The 19,234-nt window shown below is 49.4% G+C and overlaps 1 protein-coding gene across 3 annotated transcripts in view; it reads right to left on the reverse strand.

Annotated features, from left to right (window-relative positions):
* SOBP (sine oculis binding protein homolog) overlaps positions 1–19,234 on the reverse strand; it is a 204,583-nt gene that overhangs the window by 74,457 nt on the left and 110,892 nt on the right. For 2 of the 3 annotated variants that reach the window (XM_075554700.1, XM_075554701.1), the window contains exon 5: positions 5,904–5,999. The exons of the other annotated variant lie outside the window; for it this stretch is intronic. In XM_075554700.1, coding sequence (XP_075410815.1) covers positions 5,904–5,999 — 96 coding nt within the window. The remainder of the gene's footprint in view (positions 1–5,903; positions 6,000–19,234) is intronic. 3 annotated transcript variants of the gene reach the window in all.

The following is a 19,234-nucleotide window of genomic DNA, read 5'->3' on the forward strand; positions in this document are numbered from 1 at the left end:
ACAAACCAGCCATGAGTTTTGGGTGAACCTAGTCCCAAGCCAAGGCTCCCCACCCAGCCCCGGGTTGAATTGGTATTGATGCATTTTTCACCTACCAAGCGAAGCAAGAGGCTAAAGTCTTTATCATTCACCACCCACCCCACAATAAACAAAATACCCTATCTGATTCAGCAAAAGGGGGGGGGCTGATAAATTAATACAACAAGAGTAGCCCTAGTTGATAACTCGAAGCTGGAGATGGAAATTCATTCAATGACTCACCTCTGCTCGCCTTTGGTGTATCTCGGAAACTTTCCTTACTGGTTTTATTTTTATTAATTTTACAAAAGTACTCATCCTGTCCATGAAGGAGACATAGGAAAGGCCAGGCAGTGACAATATTTGAGATCCCTGCCAAGGAGCCCCCCTGCCTGTTCACGCCTTACCCTTCAGGTATTCTATGCGCTACCCAACTCAGGCTACCTACTAGGGTCCTGGTCTATGCCTGGGCTTCCTCATCTCTCTACTTGAATGCTCCCTTCCCTTCCCCAGATCCAACTGTAAAACTCTGACCAGTGTAAGAAGGTCTAGGCCAAAGGTATTTTCCCTGGCAAAGTTTGATTACTCCAATGGAGCTATAAAATTTAACCGTATTTTACAGCTGACAGTCTAAGGTTCAGGGTGGTCAATGAAATAAGACAGCGATGCTATCTGACATGACGCAGATGTGCCCCCCATAAAATAGAAGACTTTGAGGCCAAGGTGGGGTTCCTGCGTGGTCCAAAGGGCTATGTTTGGCTACTAACTAAAAGGTTGGAGGTTTGAGCCGACCCAGAGATGTTTCACAAGAAGTCTTGCTATCTAATTCCGAAAAATCAGGCCTCGAAAGTCCTATGGCTCCCAGCTCCATTCTCTCTCTCTCTTTCTCTCTCTCATACACAAACACACACACACACACACACACACACACGAGTTCGCCACCAGTGGAAACAGATAAAAATAACAACTGGTTTGATTGGTTGTTGTGTTTTGGGGTGGCTAGGACCTCTAGTGGTGCAACCATGAAGTGCTTCTCTGCTAACCAGAAGGGTGGCGGTGCAGACCCCCACCCAGGGGCTCCACAGGACAAAGCCCAGGTGACATGCTTCTGCAAACACAACAGCTTCGCAATCCTTAGGAGCCCTTCTGCTCTGTCTCCTGGGGTCACGAAGAGTTGAAAACGAGCTCAACTAGCACCCACCCGCCACCACCAGATCGCTACCCTGCGAAGGACTCGTGGGGACCCCATGAGGCAACACTGCCTCCAGGGCAATGGGTTTAAAAGCCTTCGCTAGAGAGCCAACGGAGACCAAAAAGGATGTCTTTGAATTACAATGCTGGCAAAGGCCATTCAGTACGCCATGGCTTGTCAGAAGAGCGAAAGTCACATCCGTGTTGGAAGAAGTGCCACCAGCACGCTGCTTAGGAGGGAGCGTGGTAACTTTCTCTCCCAGACTCAGGGCCTGTCATCAGGGGAGGCCGTCCCTGGAGAAGGACCCCGTGCTTGGTAAATAGAGGGGCAGTGAGAAAGACGAAACCCTTCAACAAGATGGATTGATACACCGCCTGCAACAATGGGCTCAAATATAGCAGCGACTGTGGGAGTGGGAACCGGGCCGGGGAGGTTACATTGCCTCATACTCTGCATCAGAACCGACTCCAGGATGCCCAACAAGGGCGACAACAGCTGGGACAAAAATCTGACTGCCAGGAAGACCCAAGAGCCTACCTTCTCGATGGTGATCATCCTATAGATCCTGCCCTCTAAGCTGCTTCAGGGAATGGACTGTGTATTTTTCTATCTTCGGCCCCCACCTGCGTGGCTGAGAACACTGCCTGGCACACAGAAGATGCTCCGTGATCTCTCGTGACTTGAACACTGCACGAACACAGAGCAGTTCCACTGTGCAAGGAAACCTTCCCCTTACGTGCTTAACGCACCTGCCCACCTCCCCCAGGAAATGAGACGGGGAAACAGCCCACACAAGCACTGCCCAGCCATCTCTCCTCCCCACCGACTCTGATCACAAGACCACAGACTAAAATTGCTTTCCTCCTCTTTCTACACTGGCTTTGTCAGTGACCAGAAAGAATTCTTCCCTGGTGTTATTTTTATCTGGCTTCCCAGTGTCCGTTTCCTCCTACCACAGCTCCAGCCGCCGGAGGGAAAGCCAAAGGGACTCAGACTCTGTCTGGGTGGTGACTCAGGAATCAAGGAAAACCAGTCACCAGTCCCCTCCCTCCCCGGACAGACCTCCCCATTAAGCTTGCTTTTGCTCATTGCCTCTTTCAGACTTCCTAAACGGCTTTGCCCTACACCAAATAACCCAAAGTTGCTGCTCCCCACCCACCCCCTCCTAGTTCTTTAACCTTCTTCGTGAACGCATCGATGTTCCTCTGAGCTGATGCCAAATAAATTTGGAGCAAGAGCTCGGCTGTCCTCGGCACCTTCCCCAAGCCCTGTCAAGATTCCTCTTCCTCCAGCTACAACTTCTCCCTCTAAGAACTCAGCTTGTGTCGTGTTCCTGCAAAGTCTCGCTCCGAGAACTGAGACGCGTGCTGGCTGACGAGAACGCATGTTTAAGTTCACAATATGTTTGAGGTCCTCTTTTCACTGTGGCTCTTAACTCAGCAGCTCCCGCTAGTGACATGAGCATTGTAATAGGGGAAGATAAGAGGGTCTCCGGTCCCCAAAGGATGAAGTCACCATGAGGAGGAAGCAGCCCGTCATGGAGTTGGAATTTGGGGCAATGAGTAGTCACGCATGGCTGGCTTTCATGTTTCTCTTCTGGGCGGTCATCAGCTATGTTGCTATAGTGTTACATGATGTCAACGTTCTACATGTTACTTTACTGGAAATTCTTTGTGCTTTAGTCATAAACTCAGACGTGCCAGCAAAATACCTCACGCATGTGCGTGCACGTGTGCATGTAGGTTCCTCTCTATGAAGAGATAGATGGGGCCCATACTGGATCATAACATGCCAAATATAACCCACTTTACCCACAACATCATTTATCTTGACAGTGTGCACTTTCAGAATTAACAAAAAGCGTAAGGAAATTGCTGCACAGTCATCAGCTACAGAATCTTGGCCCCCAAGCTAAATATCTAGTCATCTGTGTTGTGCATTAAGTGTGAAGGCACATATCACAGTTTGGGGTTTAAATGGAAAAAAATCAATACTCTACAGGAAATCTACAGTCGCCGAGCAGATTTTTCTATCAGCCAACGCTTCCTTTGTCGGAGCCTTCCTTGTCAATGCTTGCGTATTCCAGGCATCGATCTTACTGTGTTTGTGTTTTGGTTACTTAATATTTCTGCCTCCTTCCAAGAAGTGGAAGTGGAGGGAACGGATGGTAAGGAGAGGGAAAACAGGGAAGCTGGAGCCATCCGACTTTCAACAGCAAAAGCCACAGACAAGGCCTGTTTCGGTCCTTTCTAGCCATCAGAGCAGTGGTTCATGGATTAGCTGCCCAGCCTCATGCCTGGATCATTGGGGAACTCACCCGTCACCTGCACCCGCCAATGCTTTCTCCTGGGAGGCCCTGGGAAGCGCCCTCCCCACCACCATCACCACAGCGCCAATCCAACTGCAAGAACCAACTTGCGGGTGAACCAGCAAGAAGATGCCAGACCGCCCCGGAGCTGAGAAAGCACTTTGGCGGGGTGCTCACAATCCTCCCTGACAGAGTCGCTAGAGATGTGATTGAAGCTGCACGAAGAAAAACGCCAAGGGCCTCCTACTCCTCTCTCAAGAAGGAACAAGCCGCTTTCATGTCGGAGCCTAACTTCTCAGAGCATCATAACCAGCCGGACACCCGGCCTGCTCCGGCTGCTCAAACAAACGGAATTTCTCCTCGGAGAAATAAACTCCCTTGTTTCTTTCTCTTTACTCGCCTTTTACTTTTATCACTGCAGAGTCTACAGGCCCAACGAAAGCATTTCTAATGGTGACCACAAGGACACAGATTGTACCAATCTCTCAAAACCACCGCCAACACAATATTGCGTTGAAGTACAGAGCACTAACATACACCCCCTGCCCCCAAACACAGCTAGAAAAGATATCAACATATATACTGTACTTCCTCCTATATAAACTGACCACATCCGGGCTCAGTCAAGTGTTTCCCTCACCAATCGAAAAAAGAATCCAATCGGACGTGTTACTTTTCACCAGCTTGCTGAGAAGGGAGCGATTCCCAAAAGCATCCTGACAGGAGCTTAGGTTTTCAACTGAAACTCACGACCATCCAAATAAACCAAACCCACTGCCATCCAGGAGGGTGTCTGAGGCGGCAAATCTTCATGGCCTCCTTTTTCTCCCTACGAGTGGCTGGTGGGTTTGAACTGCCGACTGGTGGTGCTTATTGGACGCGGAAATGAACGACCAGTCTCCCATGAGACCTATGGCAGCAAGAGCGCATGTTTAAAGCCTCCAAGCTAAAATACCAGGTGAGCTCACACTTCAGACAGGTTGCGGCTGTCAGCAGCAGATTTGCCTGCAGCTGGTGGGTCACAGGGAAGTGAGCGATGCTACTGTCACCGGGCAGCCAGCTCCTGCGGCCACTGCGGTGCAGACGCCTCAGAATTGGATCGTTTTGCTCGTCCCTCCTGCTCTTTGGACATTTTGTCTTCAATGAACAGAGCAGTCTGTGTCAGCTCTCAGTCCACAGACTGGTCCCTAGTGTGGAGATCTGGCAGAATTTTCCCATATTGAGCCCAACCCTTCCAAATTCAGCAGCATGTCGACTACCTCAAAACGTATCGACTGACCAGCACCCTCGGTCTCTCACAGTGCTGCCATTGAGTGCAGCGGTTCTCAACCTGTGGGTCGAGACCCCTTTGGGGGTCGAACGACCCTTTCACAGGGGTCGCCCGATTCAGAGCAGTAGCAAACTGGCAGTGATGAAGTAGCAATGAGAATAATTTGATGGTTGGGGGTCACCGCCACATGAGGACCTGTGTGAAAGGGTTGCGGCCTGAGGGAGGTTGAGAACCCCTGATGTCGTGGGAGCAAACGCTCTGCCTTCCGTGCAGTTGAACAGGGGAGAGCACCGAGGGCCCCTGGAGCTAGTCCCTCATTCCGTCCGTTTTCAAAAGCCTGCTTGGACCGCGGCGTAAACAACGCTTCGTCCTCTGTTGACTTTAGGTAAACAAAATGCTTTCAAAAGCTCATCAAGAACACAAGGTCCCAACAGACTCCTTTAATAGAAATAGAATAGGCCTCCCTGCTTGCTTTTCATCTCGTCTGGCTGTCCGTGCAAAAATGAGCAGCAAATCCACCCTGCCGCAGAGCCGAGCTTCTGTCACAGCTGATGTCCTCGTGCTCACGACTTGTAAACAGCCCCGGTCCTGTCACTGCTTTGGCTCCTTCCACGCAGGAGAGACAGAGTGCCTGACGGCGTTTGGCAAGAGAAAGGAGGAAGACTTGAATTCTCAGGGAAGGACCGACCGGGTGTCAACTCTGCTAGCTTTCCTAGCGGAACAAAATATTACAATGTTGTCTCCTAAAATAGTGTACAATTAGCCAGGAGGAGGAGGGGTCCGGGTGGGCTCGGGTTGTCTCCACGCTACATGGTACATCAACTGCCTTTCTCCGCATTGTTAACTTCACCAGCCCCTCTCCAAATGGCTGCTTATCAACCCCTGCACCAAGCAAGCGAATAAAAACACGGCCCTTCAAGAGCTATCATCAGATATAAAAGATTTGCAAACAATTTGAGATCTTATCATTAATATATCAGCATTAGCATTTAGAACTCTACACAGAAAAACCGTAATACTTCATAAATTATGTAATAATGAACAAATCCTTTCAAAAACGGTTTTCACTGTGCTACAGTAACATTCTAGACTTGTTGTAAGTACGGGATTCTTACAAGTAGTTCGCAGTTATTCTTGAAGGCAAGCCTTGGAGTTTCCTTAGCATAGTGCTGCTGGGGAAATCTTTCAGCATGTCCATCTTCATCTCTAGCCTGAAGGGAAATATAATGGCCTATTTAGGGACTTACAAATAATGGAAGGGAAAAAAAAGCTAAAAGCATAACAGCTCAGATCATTTACACAAACGGGAATCCAGAAATAACAACATTATCAAGAAGCTTGTTTAAATACGCAGTACGCCGTTTCAGATCTCCAAACTTGGGATTTTTTTTTCCTTCTTCACATAGTTGGGTGTGCACGTGCCACTTTCTTGTGGTGTGATGGTTAAACCAATCTGAGACACACCAAAAATCAAATCCCTCCATTGGTAAGGACCACCCCTCCGTGTGGCTTTCGTGGCACTTGGAGGCTTACGTGACATACATACGTGTTTAAACTTTTTGGCATGCTTAAGCAATCCTAGATAATGCACTTAAAAAAAACTTCTACACAGCAAGGCCATAGGAGAAAGCAATTTGTAGCGTCATATATATTTTTTGCATTGTAATACTCTCAGAGAGAAAGAGGCTCCCCTCCGCTTTGAAATGAAAGATCTGAACGAGCGGTGATCTAATAAGAACAATGATTTTTCTATCAAAGGCAGTACAAATATATAAATAGATTTAATGAAGAAGCTGCAGGGAAAGTTGCGGTGGTTTGGATCTGCACTGTTCATTAAGAAAGCGGAAGTTTCAAGGGGGCGTCCGCAGAAGCCGTCAGCAACACCGCTCGCACAGTCTCCTCTTCCTCGCTTCCCGGGCTGGTGTGGAGTCGGAGAGAAGGGAGAGGGGGTGAAAGGAGGCGTGTTCCGCAGCACGCTCATTAAACCGCTCGCTTGGGTAACACTTCCACTGGGCTCTGCTCTCAGCTCATCTTGCCCTACTGCCGCTCGCTCACTCTCTCTCCTGGCCTTCTGAAAGTCACAGCTGAGCTGTCTCCCTCACATATGGCTTGCATAGAATTATGCATATTCCATTTTGCACTGCATTGCAATGATGAGCTCCTGGCTCCCCGCCAACCGATTTTGAAAAAGCCCCGGTGAACTAGGAGAAAGGAGAGAAACACAGGGAGAGCCTGCACCGGAAGCAGCAGGTAGTTCTGTCTGCTGTCTCTTTAGATAAAATGTACGTCTAGCACAAAGGGAGCAGCTGAGAACTACCTGTTGTGATGTATGGGGTGGGGGGGGGGTGCGCAATACGATACACCCTCGGTGGTTCTGCTGTGACAAGCACGGATCGTGGTTTCTACTTTAATGGAGTGGAATATGCCCACTGACAAATGCCATTCAGAACGCCCTGGTGATGACACTCCGCGCTGTCATTTGAGCGAGCTATCCGTATTTTGTACCTTTCAGAACAGATAGCCTGTTTTTAATAAAGGCTTCTTCGACTGATTGCAGGGGTGCGGGGGACTGGATGGGCTTTGGGAGCGGAGTGCCATGCCCCATCAAACTGGAAGGACAAGAAGTTTGCAGGTGGGGTGTGAGGGGGAGGGGCTCTTTGTTTCACTTTGGTTTCAATTTTGAGATTTATGGACATCTATGGGTTCTGATGCCTTTTAACTTTATAAGTGAATGTTCCAGGCATTTTAGTCTAAAAAGCTTTCCTATCTATCTATTCGTATTTTCCTTTTCTCAATAGTACATGAAAAATCTATATGGTGTTGGCTAGATTGATGAGTATTAGAATTACCAAATGTCTCATGGAGTTACTTAATTACTTCTCAACAACCTGAGATACATATATATAAACTTTAAATACACAAATGGGTCTTAAGCTCACTTCTAATCATTAGCCCTAATCTAAGAACAATTCACTTTTACAATGTAGCCCTGATCAATACTTGCTCTCATTAAGGGATCTCTGAAGATATGGGTGGCTACAGTAAAGGGTGATGAAGAAATCAGATGGTGCCTGACTATAAGAAAGACACACCTGTAAGTTCAAGGGGTCTTAAAAGCTTATTTAAAACAAGCAACCATCTAAGTGAGATGCCCTCTAAATCCACACAGAAGGAGCAGACCAGCCCATGTGAACCAAGGATTTTAAATAATGAAATCCAAAATCAGAGGAGAGAATTTTATTAGAGTTTAAATTCTGAGCACCCAGTTTGCAGAAGACTATGAATAACAGTAAAAACCCCAAATCCATTTGCTGAGTCCCTGCTGAGAGTAAACCTTCATTAAACTTTCTCAGACTATTGATTACGGATGTGAGTAGTCTTGGCCTCAGACAGAGTGCATTCGAGAACGGATTACTACAGATAGAGGTAAAATTTAACCATCATTTGTTGTCCTTGTCGACCCACTAATTTGCTCTAGTTTCTATTATCATCTGCTTTATTTTGGGTTTAGGTTTTCATGTGTTTTATTTTGTTGTCATTGTTGGTAGCTAATTAACAGAGACAGTAACTAGATGAATAATTTCCTAGGGCTATGACAAGGGGACTTGGGGGGAAAGGGGGAGCTAATAGTAATGTACAAGAGTAAAGAAAACATTCTAAAATTGATTGTGATAAAGATGTCACAACTCTTTATACATACATATGTATGTATTAAACCACTGAATTGTATGGTACATAAATTGGATGCCAATAAAACTTAAAAAAAGAGAACCAAAATTAATAAATTTTTTTCTGAATGGTCTTCTTCTTGGATCACTTATTTCAGAATACTCTAGACTCTGTAATCCCAATTTGTAAATTGTCTTCCCTCTCAGTAAAAGTTCTTTAGATTATGCTTGGGTTCAGTCTGTAGGTAAGAAAATATTCACCATTTTAATATGGGAGCCTTTTTTACTGTAGTTTTGCTTTCTCCCTAAGAAATCCGAGTGCGATAAAAAAGGAGGCACACATTTGGGATATAGATATATATTAAATGAACAAACAAAAACAACTCACTCCCCCAGAGTCCGTTCTGACTCATAGCAGCCCAACAGAACGCGGGAGAACTTTCCCTGCGGATTTCCGAGTAGAAAGCCCATCTTCCTCCCTGGAGCACACTGGTGCTTTGAACTGCTGATCTGTGACTCAAGCCCAGCTTGGAACCACTACACGACCAGGGCTCCTTCCAGCTACTCTAAATGGGCCCCCTTTCAAGCCGCAGCTGGTGAGGCAGTGGAGGGGTGTATAAATGAGAGAGCCCAGGGAAGGCATGATGCCAATGGAGCACCAGTGTTCAACCCTTCCTAGCTGGATTTTAAGCCATTCTGAGAAGCTGACTCCCTAAGGGAAAAGAACCATCCATTTCATTTTTCTTGCTCTGCCATGTCTTGTACCTGACTTTTCAAAACCCATCCTCAGTGCCATTGTTGAGTCCATGCCGACTCATAGCAACCCGATAGGACAGGGTAGAACTGCCCCTTTGGGCTTCTGAGACTGTCACTCTTTGGGGGATAAAAAACTTTGCATTCCTCCCTGGCAGTTGCTGGTGGCTTTGAACCGCGGACCTTGTGGTCAGCAGCTCCGTGCATAGCCTACTACACCACCAGGGCTCCTACCTTACTTTTAGTTGGTACTTCATAAGCATTTCAGCAATGCTAATATGTGGAGAGTAACTAGATCCTGTTGTAAGCATCTCTTTAAAAAGCTAACTTCTTATATCCTACGCTAGGGGTGGGTTTATTCTATTGGTGATACACTATGATCCATATGCTTGGAAACACTTTGCATAGTTTACAAGGGCTACTATTTACATATGTGTGTCTATGTTCAATATCTATGTATGTTGAGTATAAATATTCATAAGGTAGAATATGTTTATTACACATGTACTATGTATACACATTCATACACACCAGATGCCTGGGGATATTTTCAACATAGTGACAAAAATACATTCATTCCATTTACATATAAGGTGCTTGCAATCGTTTTTTCTTTCATTTTTTAAAATGTTTTTTAAAGGGCAAGCAACAACAAAAATTCTCTAAGACCTGAATGCGCTTCTTCAAAGGTGCTCTGGGTTTCCCATAAAGCCTCCTAATGGGTGCGGTTAGAGATAGCAGCAGTGGGAGAGGCGTGAGCGAGGGGAGGAAAGAGAGGAAATGGGGCCTTGGTCTTTGACTGTGCCATATTTTTACCTCTGCACCAAACGCTCCTGGCCCTGGGAAGGGCCCTGCCTTCTAATGGCCAGCCTGACTCCAGAACCCACGAAATTCCATCCCCCGGCCCTCTGCTGTGTTCCCACCACGTGCCACAGGCACAGGAAGCACAGACCAGGGAAAGGAAGCCCAACGCCACGATCTGCACACACACACACACACACCCTCTCCCACCCCCTCCCTTGCCAAAGTAATCCCTTTTGTATTCTGGGGTGTTTTACCTTAAAAATGTAAATTATCATTATGGGGCAAAGCAAGATTATGGGCATTTCTTTATCTCAGGCAGCAGTTCTCGGCCCTGGCTGCATACTGGAATCCTCTGGGATGATTTGCTAACTTACTGGTGCCTGACTCTGCGGCCCCCTCCCCTCCCCTGCCAGGATTGCGATTTAATTGGTCCAGGTGGGACTTGGGCCTGAGTAGCTTGTGTAAAAGCCCTCAGGTGATCATAAGGCATACCAGCAGGCTGAGTGAAGCCTGGTTCCTGCAGGCCTGGGGGGAGTCCCCTGGCAGGGCTGGCAGACATTCCCTAACAGGCCCAGGCCACTGGAGGCAAGCCCTTGGTAGGCTAGGGAGATGATGGGTCTTACTCGAATGACTCAAGAGATTAGATGACTAGCTGAGTCTGGCTGGGCAAACGTTAGGATGTTCTCCCTTGAGTGCAGTGCCCCATCCTGCAAAGGCCTTCCCAGTCCCCCTGGTCAAGGCAAACATCTCGAGGATGGGTATCCTCTGCTCGCTACCCTCTCCGCCACGGACCTGCCACAGTTGCAACCTTACAAATATTGGTGGGCCTCTGTCGTTCCACTGGACTGCAAGCTTCCTATGGGGAGGGAGGGCGTCTGGTTAGCTGGCCACTGTCTCTCCAGCCCCCACATCATGCCCGATATCCAGCAGGTGCTCAATTAACAGCTGTTGAATGAATGAGGGAGGAGGAGGGATATTCTTGGAACTCTGTGGGGCACTGACAGAGGGCATGTGCTATGTAATCTCTATAAGTCACCGGAGCTTTCTAAGTGACTCAGAAAAAGCAATTCACCAAACTCACTGCTTTCGAGGCGATGCCCACTCACAGTGACCCTACAGGACAGGGGAGAACTGCGGGGAGTGGCTGGTGGTTTCGAACTGAGCCCAGTGTGTAGCCACCACACCCTCTGGGTTCTAGAGATTATATACACTACGTCCATCTCCTTGTCTGCAGGCAAACTTCCCAGCAACCATTCTGTGGCAGCCACTGTCACTCTTTGGGAAACTTTCCTTCACAGTCAGAGCCTCCGGCACTAGGGTGTTTGTTCTGCACCAGCTGACAGGGCTGCTGAGCCATCTTCTTCAAAGCGGTAGGATACATGACCTTTGTGACTTTGAACACCTTTTCAATGTGGCTGCAGAGAAGACAGCTTTTGTCTCGTCCTGGGGACCCCTCTTGCCAGAGCCTGAGCTCTGCCCTAAAAATCACATGGCAGGAGAGCACGATGGACAGAAGGCAGGATCCTGGGTTCCAGGCTTGGCTCAGCCCTAAGCGTGGGAGAGTTGCTTTACTGCTTCTTAATGTGCCATCTATAAAATGGTACACTGACAAGCATGATGCCAATAAAAATATGCTGCCACCAAGTTGTTTCTGAATCAAAGCGACCCCAAAGGAGCCCTGGTGGTATAGTTGGACTACATGTTGGGCTGCTAACAGCAAGGTAATCGGTTCAAACCCACTAGAGGCTCTAAGGAAACACGATGAGGCTTTCTGCTCCTGTAAAGATTTACAGACTCAGAAAGTCAAAGAGGCAGTTCTACTCTGTGCTGTCGAGTAGCCAGATAGGGACCTACCTAGTAGGGTTAAACTCCCTGGTGGCAGTGATGACAAGTTGAGCTGCTGACAGTAAAGTCAGCAGTTCTGAACGACAGGGGCAGTGCTAGCCTGTCCTATAAGGTCTCTAAGTATCAGAATCGGCTTGATAACAATGAGTTTGGTTTTGGTTGAGTTAGGCTGTAAAGAGCCCTGGTGGGATATTCGGTTATTCGTTGGGTGGCTAACTGCAAGGTTTGCAATTCAAACCCACTTGCCACTCCAAGAGAGAGAGATAAGGCGTCTAGTCCTGGTAAGAGTTCCAGTCTCGGAAACCCACAGGGAGAGCTCCATCCTACCTTATAGGGTTGCTATGAATCGCAATTGACTCAATGGCAGTGGGTCTGGAGAGCGGTTTGGGGGTAACGTTTTTGTAATGGCTGATGAAATTAACACAGCCATGCTCTTTGGCTCCTCCTATGTCCGCAGCGAGGGCTCTGGGAGAATGAACTGTAAGGTCATTCCATAGCAACTTTAGACAAGGTTAGATTCAAAACCCATAGAAGCCTAACGTGATTGAACTATGGAATGATGTGCTAGATGCATTTACTCTCAATTGGTAATGTTTTTTAAACCATAGGAACTTTCCTATGCGCTTCCATGTTGTGCTGCTAATAGTGAGGTCAGCAGTTCAAAACCACCAGCTGCTGCTGGAAAGAAAGACGAGGCTCTCTACTCCCATGAATAGAGTTACGTGCAGTCTCAGAACCCCCGGGGGCAGTTCTTCCCTGCCCTGTCGGGTCATCATGAGTGGGTTTGGTTTGGCTGTTCTCTTCTGGACGGGCCCCATTGGAAGAGGCCAGAATGGAGCAGCGGGCGTAGGAGAAGTATGTCAACTGTCGACAAGAAAGCGGCTCACCCTCCTTGACTCATGGCAGCAGCCCACACTGAGCTGACTGGTCTTCGGCCAGTTTTATGACTGTCTGGAGTCCATCACAGGCCATGCATTCTCTAGCTGCCTCGGTCTCCCCCAGGGCAAGGAGACATGTGTTGGGGTCTGACTCTCTTCTGGGGTCACAGAGGTGACAAGTCCTGATGGGAGCCAGAAGGCGGAGACACTTCACGGTGAGTCTGCTCTCTCCATGTGTGACTTCTTTCAACTGCGCTATGCCGATGAACGTGCTAGACGATTTCTTCCAACTAGTTGTTTGTTGTTGTTGCTGTTGTTGTTCGGTGCCCTTGAGTTGGTGCTGACCCACAGTAACCCTGTGCACAACAGAACAAAACAGCCCCAGTCCGGCACCAGACTCGCAATCGTTCTTCTGTTGGAGTCGGCAGCTGGTCCAAGGGCTTCTTCTTGGTCCCCGCCCCTGGACTTTACCAAGCACGATGGCCTTTTTCAGTGACTCGACTCTCCTGGCCGTGTGTCCCAAGTCTGGGAAACTATTTTTCACATTTCACTTCAGGCGTGCCTGGGCATTTTGGGCCTGGTCTTCGAAGAAACCTTTGCTTCTCGCTACAAAAGAGACAAACATGGAGTGTCTCCGGTTACACTGCAAGGGGAGTCCCCGTGAGGTTGACGAGCCTCCCACGCCGTGCCCAGCATCTGAGCAAACTCAGTGTCAGATGATATGAGAACCTCGGAATGAGGAATCCGCTGCTTCCAAACGTCTGGCTTACATGAGCTCTCGCTTCACCTCTCTGTCCCTGTGAATCACCCCCGACGCTGCTTCCCGGGCTGTGTTCCTTACATGCAGCTTCGGAGAATTCACGTCTTCCTCAGGACCAGCCTTCTTTGGGCTCAGGAAAGCACCTTTAGGAAGGCAGAGCATTCTCCACACAGCTCCGCCCGCCTACCTAGGAGAAGAGCCATGCTTCCGGCTCAATCACCAAGACGGGAAAGGTGACATGCTGCTATGGTGTGACACGGTTCAGAGACGTGGGGGCCCCCAACGACCGCGCCGCGATGACTGGGCATTTACACCTCCGTGTCACCGTGATTTCAGACTCCCGGGACCAGAGCTGGGCACTGCGGGGCTTCCGGACTTCCCTCTCCAAAGCTGCAGCAGACGTGGCACATGCGGGCTCACACCTGGAGCGTCCATACCAGGTTTGAGAACATCAAAACCAGTGCAGCCCAGCTTAGAGGCAGGTAGTTGTAGAGTACGGAGGGCGGTTGAGCTGGGGTGGTGGAAAGGAAGCAGTTTATTTATTTATTACTTAATTTTTTGAATGAGAGGAATGGGGTGTCTTAGCTTGGGGACACCACGGAAACGGCTTGTGGTTTCATTGTCTGTTCTCTTTGTGGTCTAGCCTTTTCTCAAAGGGCCGCACACAACTTCTCGAGGAAGCTCCGAAAGCCCATAGTGCCCTGGATATCTTTGTGAACTTGACACAAAGGTCCATCCAGTGTATTTGTTCCCCAGAAAAGACACCTAGCAGCTCGGGGTTCCCACCTCCGCTTGGCCCTGGGCTGGCACACTTTAAGGAGCTCTGTGGAGAGGCTCCCTGGGTGCCTCGACTGACTCCCCCATCCTCTCAGCAGCCCAATTCCTTGTGACTGCGCGCGGTTCCGTTCCACCAGGTCTCCCTCCTGTGCCACCTGTCCTCAGAAACGAGGCCTGGGCTCCGCCTTCCCTCCTGACAACTCCTTCTGTGACCTTGAAGTCCCGGTTCAGCCTGCAGCTCTGTTAGGAAGAGTCCATCTGTGAGCCCTTCCTCTGGGTCTTCAACTAGCCCCCGTCCCTTGCTCTGTGCCGCGGGCTGTACGGTTCTGTCTATTGCATCGTATTGTAGTCGTCTGTGGGGTCCTCGAGTGCCAAACTAAAAAAGGTGCCATACCTAGCTGCCCACCTTGGAGCCTGCTCTGCTACCTGGCAGATTATCTGGGGCCCCTAGCCAGTGAAGGGAATCCAGGCCGGGCCATGGGTTACAAGCTAAACTGCTGAACTGCTAACCACAGGGTCAGAAGTTCAAAACCGCCAGTCATTCCCTGGGAGAAAAGATGAGGCTTTCTGCTCCCATCAAGCTTTACAATTGGAAATCCACAGGGCAATTCTACCCTGCTCATTTTCGTTGTTGTTGTTGTTGTTGTTAGGCACCAGAGTCGGTTCCAACCCACAGCAACGAAACACAGCCTGGTCCTGCTCCATGCTCGCAACTGTCCCTATGCGCGAACTCATTGTTGCAGCCACTGGTCAGTCCATCTCACGGAGGCCCTTCCTCTTTTTCCCTGCCCCTCGCTCCACTTTACTGAGCGTGCCATCCACGCCAGGGACTGGGCCCTCCTGACAACATGTCCGAAGCGTCGAAGACAAAGTCTCACCATCTCTGCCTCTGAGGAGCACGCTAGCCTTACTTCTTCCAAGACAGATTTGGTTGTCCTTTCAGCAGTCCGTGGTTCTTTCTACAGCCAGTTGCTGTAAGCCAGAATTGACTCTCGATGGCAGTGAGTTGTTTTTGGCTTGTTTTGTTGCGTTGTTTTAATAGATGAGTGAGTGAGTGAGTGAGTGAGTGAGTGAGTGAGTGAGTGAGTGAGTGAGTGAATAAATGGGCTCCTATCTTTTAAACCCTTATTTCAGGGACTGGGCATTCTACTGTGCACCCCAGTCCCCAGAGCTCCATGCCTCTGAGCCTCGGGAAATCTCCTCAAGCCCAAGACACAGCAAGGTGTGGCCAGAGCTCTGTGATCACACCTCCCTCTCGCCTGCAGCATCACTGACTAGTCCATGAACTTCTGCCCAATACTTGTCCCCGCCCCGCCCCCACTTGATTGGCTGCTAGAATTTCGACCTGTCTCACATGTTCCACATATTCCTCTCTCCCTCCCCTCCCCCACTGGACTGCTCTTCTGGTCCCTTCACTAGCAAGCATCTCATCCTCACAGGCCCATTCACAGATCAACCAGCCCAGAGCCTGGCTCTCTGGTTCCGTTATCGCATCTGTTCCTAGTGGCCTAGGTCAACCTGGGACTCCCAGGTGAAACCATCCTGATGACGACATATGCCATACCTCCCCTATCCGGCTGAAGACTCCTCCTTGAGGGCAGAGGATCTATAGATTCTGCACAAGCCTGCAATGCTCAACGCAGAGTGTTGTTGAATAAATAATCCGGCAAATGGATGTTGAGTGGATTCATTCATCATTTGCTGTTTCTTAAGACAGTCCCAGAAGTGCTCTGTTTTCCTCTGTTCAGAACCGCCGGGTTCTACGGGCGGATACACCTTGAATATGAGTTGCTCCCATTTAAATATTCAAGGCTGGGTGTGCACATAGCTCAGGGTGGGGGGGCTTTCTCCTGGACGGAAGACTGCCACCTGCCTCAGTCGCCTTGCATACTCTCTGGACCCAGGCACCGGGTCAGTGGGAGTCACTACTGATCTTTGCCTCATGAGCCTTTGCCATCCCCCCACCCCCCTTTTCATCCACTCACCGATGAAGCTCACCCTGCAGATTACCTGTGGGGTGCCTGCGTGGTGCCATTTCCTTTGTTCTTTGAGCAGCATGTGTGTAAAATTCCCGTCCGGTGAGCAGGTAGAGGGAGCCCCTATTTCCCCGGTGAAATTCCAGCTCACTCTCCATCCTGGCTGAGTGGCCAATGAACTCGCTCTCCCGACACTTTGTCTCCCACCTCCTCGGGCCATCCCCATGCTTCAGATAGATGAGATGTGCTTATTCGCCGCAGTGATTTTCCCCCTCCACGCAAACCTTTGTGTGTGTGTGTGTGTGTGTGTGTGTGTGTGTGTGTGTCATAAATGTTTAATACCCAATTTGGGGTCTTCAAAGAATAGCAGTATCAAATAGGCACCATGAAGAAAATGTGAATCGAATCATGTTTATGGTCTCTACTAGCATCTCCTTAAATGATGTCAGGTCAGAGCCTGCTCGGAGCTGATCGCTGCCTGGTTAATGGCTGCCCTTCCTCAGGGGCCCTAATGGATTGTGTGACAGTTACGGCAACAGAGTCCACATCCCCTTGACATACAGCGACGGCGTGGCCTACAATGTAGTGTGCTCGGCCCAGCGCAGTCAGCTGTGCCTAGCGCCATCAGCGTGGTTACTGAGTGGTTCTAAAGATCCCTACGTGTGTGTGTTTTCTTTTTTAAATCTTTTTTTCCTCACTGGACAGACACTCCTTCTGGGTGTGTCCTGTACTGCTCTTGATCAGATCATGGGGGGTCTTTGGGAAGAACAGTCATTCCGAAGTATCCACTGATTGGGTCCAGCATCTGGGCCACTGGCCCCCATTACCCCCACACCTTCCTCCCCAAACTGGTCTGCTATAGGCACCTGACTGTCAGACCCCCGGCAACTTCTGATTATTCTGGGACCCTTAATCCACAGCAGTTTATCCAGGCTCCAGATTGCTCCTCCCCCCACCTCCATCCTCTGCCCACTGCCTGCCTTTGGGCTCTTACAATATTCATCCAAATCTATTCCCCAGGGGCCTGTGAGGAGGAACCAAAGGCAGGAGATGCCAGTTATTCACTGTCCTATTGGTGAGTGTCCATAACACACTTAAATAATGGGTCGAGTCTGGTGGGCATTTCCAATAGCCTTTTTACGGTTGGTCTCTGAAGTCACTGGGCCGAAGGGCTAGACTCCTAGCTTTAGACGCAGACCGCAGACCTCATGATGGGCCTAAGAATTCAGAGAAAAGGACGGGGACTCCAGGACCCCGTGTGGGAGGCTGGAAAGGGTCCAGATGCTGTGGAGGAGATTTGTATCTACAGGAAATTACCTAGAAATAACCAGGGCATCAAACTGGCTGCAACAGAAGCCAGGACGGAGCTGAATTTGTAAAAAGTGGCTCTCCTGGAAGGGTAACCAGAGTGGGAGACATCATGAGCCAGGGATGGGTGGCTTAGGGAGGCGGAGTCTGCTCATAAAGACCTGAGGTCTGCCAGGGCTCTTCGGAGGAGTGCCACACACTCTAAGCACCCCCGTCAGCAGCCATCTCGAAGCAGGCACTGCGGTTTCCTACTCTGCCGGTCAAGGGGCCTGGCAGGTACACAGTGTGCACGCTCGCCTTCTGTTCTCAGAGGGAGATTACGTTTCTAACAGGGCAGGAGCCTATCATTTTCCTCTTTCTGGCTATTACCCGGTACACCCACATTTTACAAATTCAGGTCCATTCTGGTTTCACTTGTCAGTCATGACTGACCAGAGAGAACTGGTTCCAGGCCTGGAAATAAACTAGCTTTGAATGAGATTAGGAAACACTACTAACCAGATTAAGGCACTGCTCTGGATATTATCAAGGATTGATAGTAGCAGCTGTCATGTCCACACCAGGTATTGTCTGAAGAGCTTGACGTGTATCCACCCAAATGGACAAGGGTCCTACACTCAGGATCCCCGTGCACTGTGAGAACAGGGAGCCACGGGGTTATTTGACGCACACAGCCACCCGGCTAACAAGCAACTGAGCAGGATTCAAACCCAGAGAGTCTCACACCCAGACTTCCCACGCCCCGTGCCAATGATGTCGCCGTCGCCTTTGTGGCAGTGCTGCAAGCAGCCAGCGTGGAATCACACACCTATAGATGGAGCCCTGGTGGTGTCGCGGATGACCCATTACGCTGCTCACCACGGAGTCAGCACTTCGAACCCACCAGCCCCTCCAAGGGAGAAAGGCCGGGCTTTCTGCTCTCATAAACACGTGCCGCTTCAGCTGCCCACAGGCAATCCTACTGTGGCCTGCAGTGTTATGATGAGTCAGAATCAACTTGATGGCGGGGAGTTTGGTTTTTGGTTGATGTGTGTGTTATTAACTAATTAAGGAACCTTTCTGTAATTCTTTGGTCTTAACATTGCATGACTGACGTCACCAAGAAAACTGAGAAGCGAAGGTGTTTAATGACAAATACCTCGATTTTTCTTAAGTAACTTCTGGATCATTGATTATGACCCTGAGACAGGACATGGCCTGCACAGCAGCTCGGCTCTTGAGATCTTTAACTCTGGATAGATATTACCAAGCTCCCTTTGTCTTAGCTCCCTGTGAATCTCCGAGAAAAAGCCTCAGCCACAGCAGATTCCTGCACGGATCCCTCAGACGGTGCCACACAGGCTGCCGCGTTCTGATAGTCCGGGACACCAATGCAGACTAGGACTTCGCTTGACAAGAATCAGTTCATCAAAGCAGGCGACAACCTTGGATGCCATGATGACCCTGAGTCTTGGACTTGCCGAGACCAGGCCAAGGCTTCATGGGGGTAAGGGTGGGTGAGCCAAGGGCTCTCTCTCTCCAGCCTCTACTTTACACTGCAACACACCCCACGTTCAGGGCTAACTGAGGCAGAGCAACTGATGCTGCAGGTTGCAAGAGACCTGGTACGTGGGTGAGTTCACAGAACACACCTTCCATTGAGACCCACACATCTGCAGATGTTGGCAAAGAGGGGAC

This window comes from Tenrec ecaudatus, chromosome 7, assembly GCF_050624435.1.
Source record: "Tenrec ecaudatus isolate mTenEca1 chromosome 7, mTenEca1.hap1, whole genome shotgun sequence".
Taxonomy (NCBI): domain Eukaryota; kingdom Metazoa; phylum Chordata; class Mammalia; order Afrosoricida; family Tenrecidae; genus Tenrec; species Tenrec ecaudatus.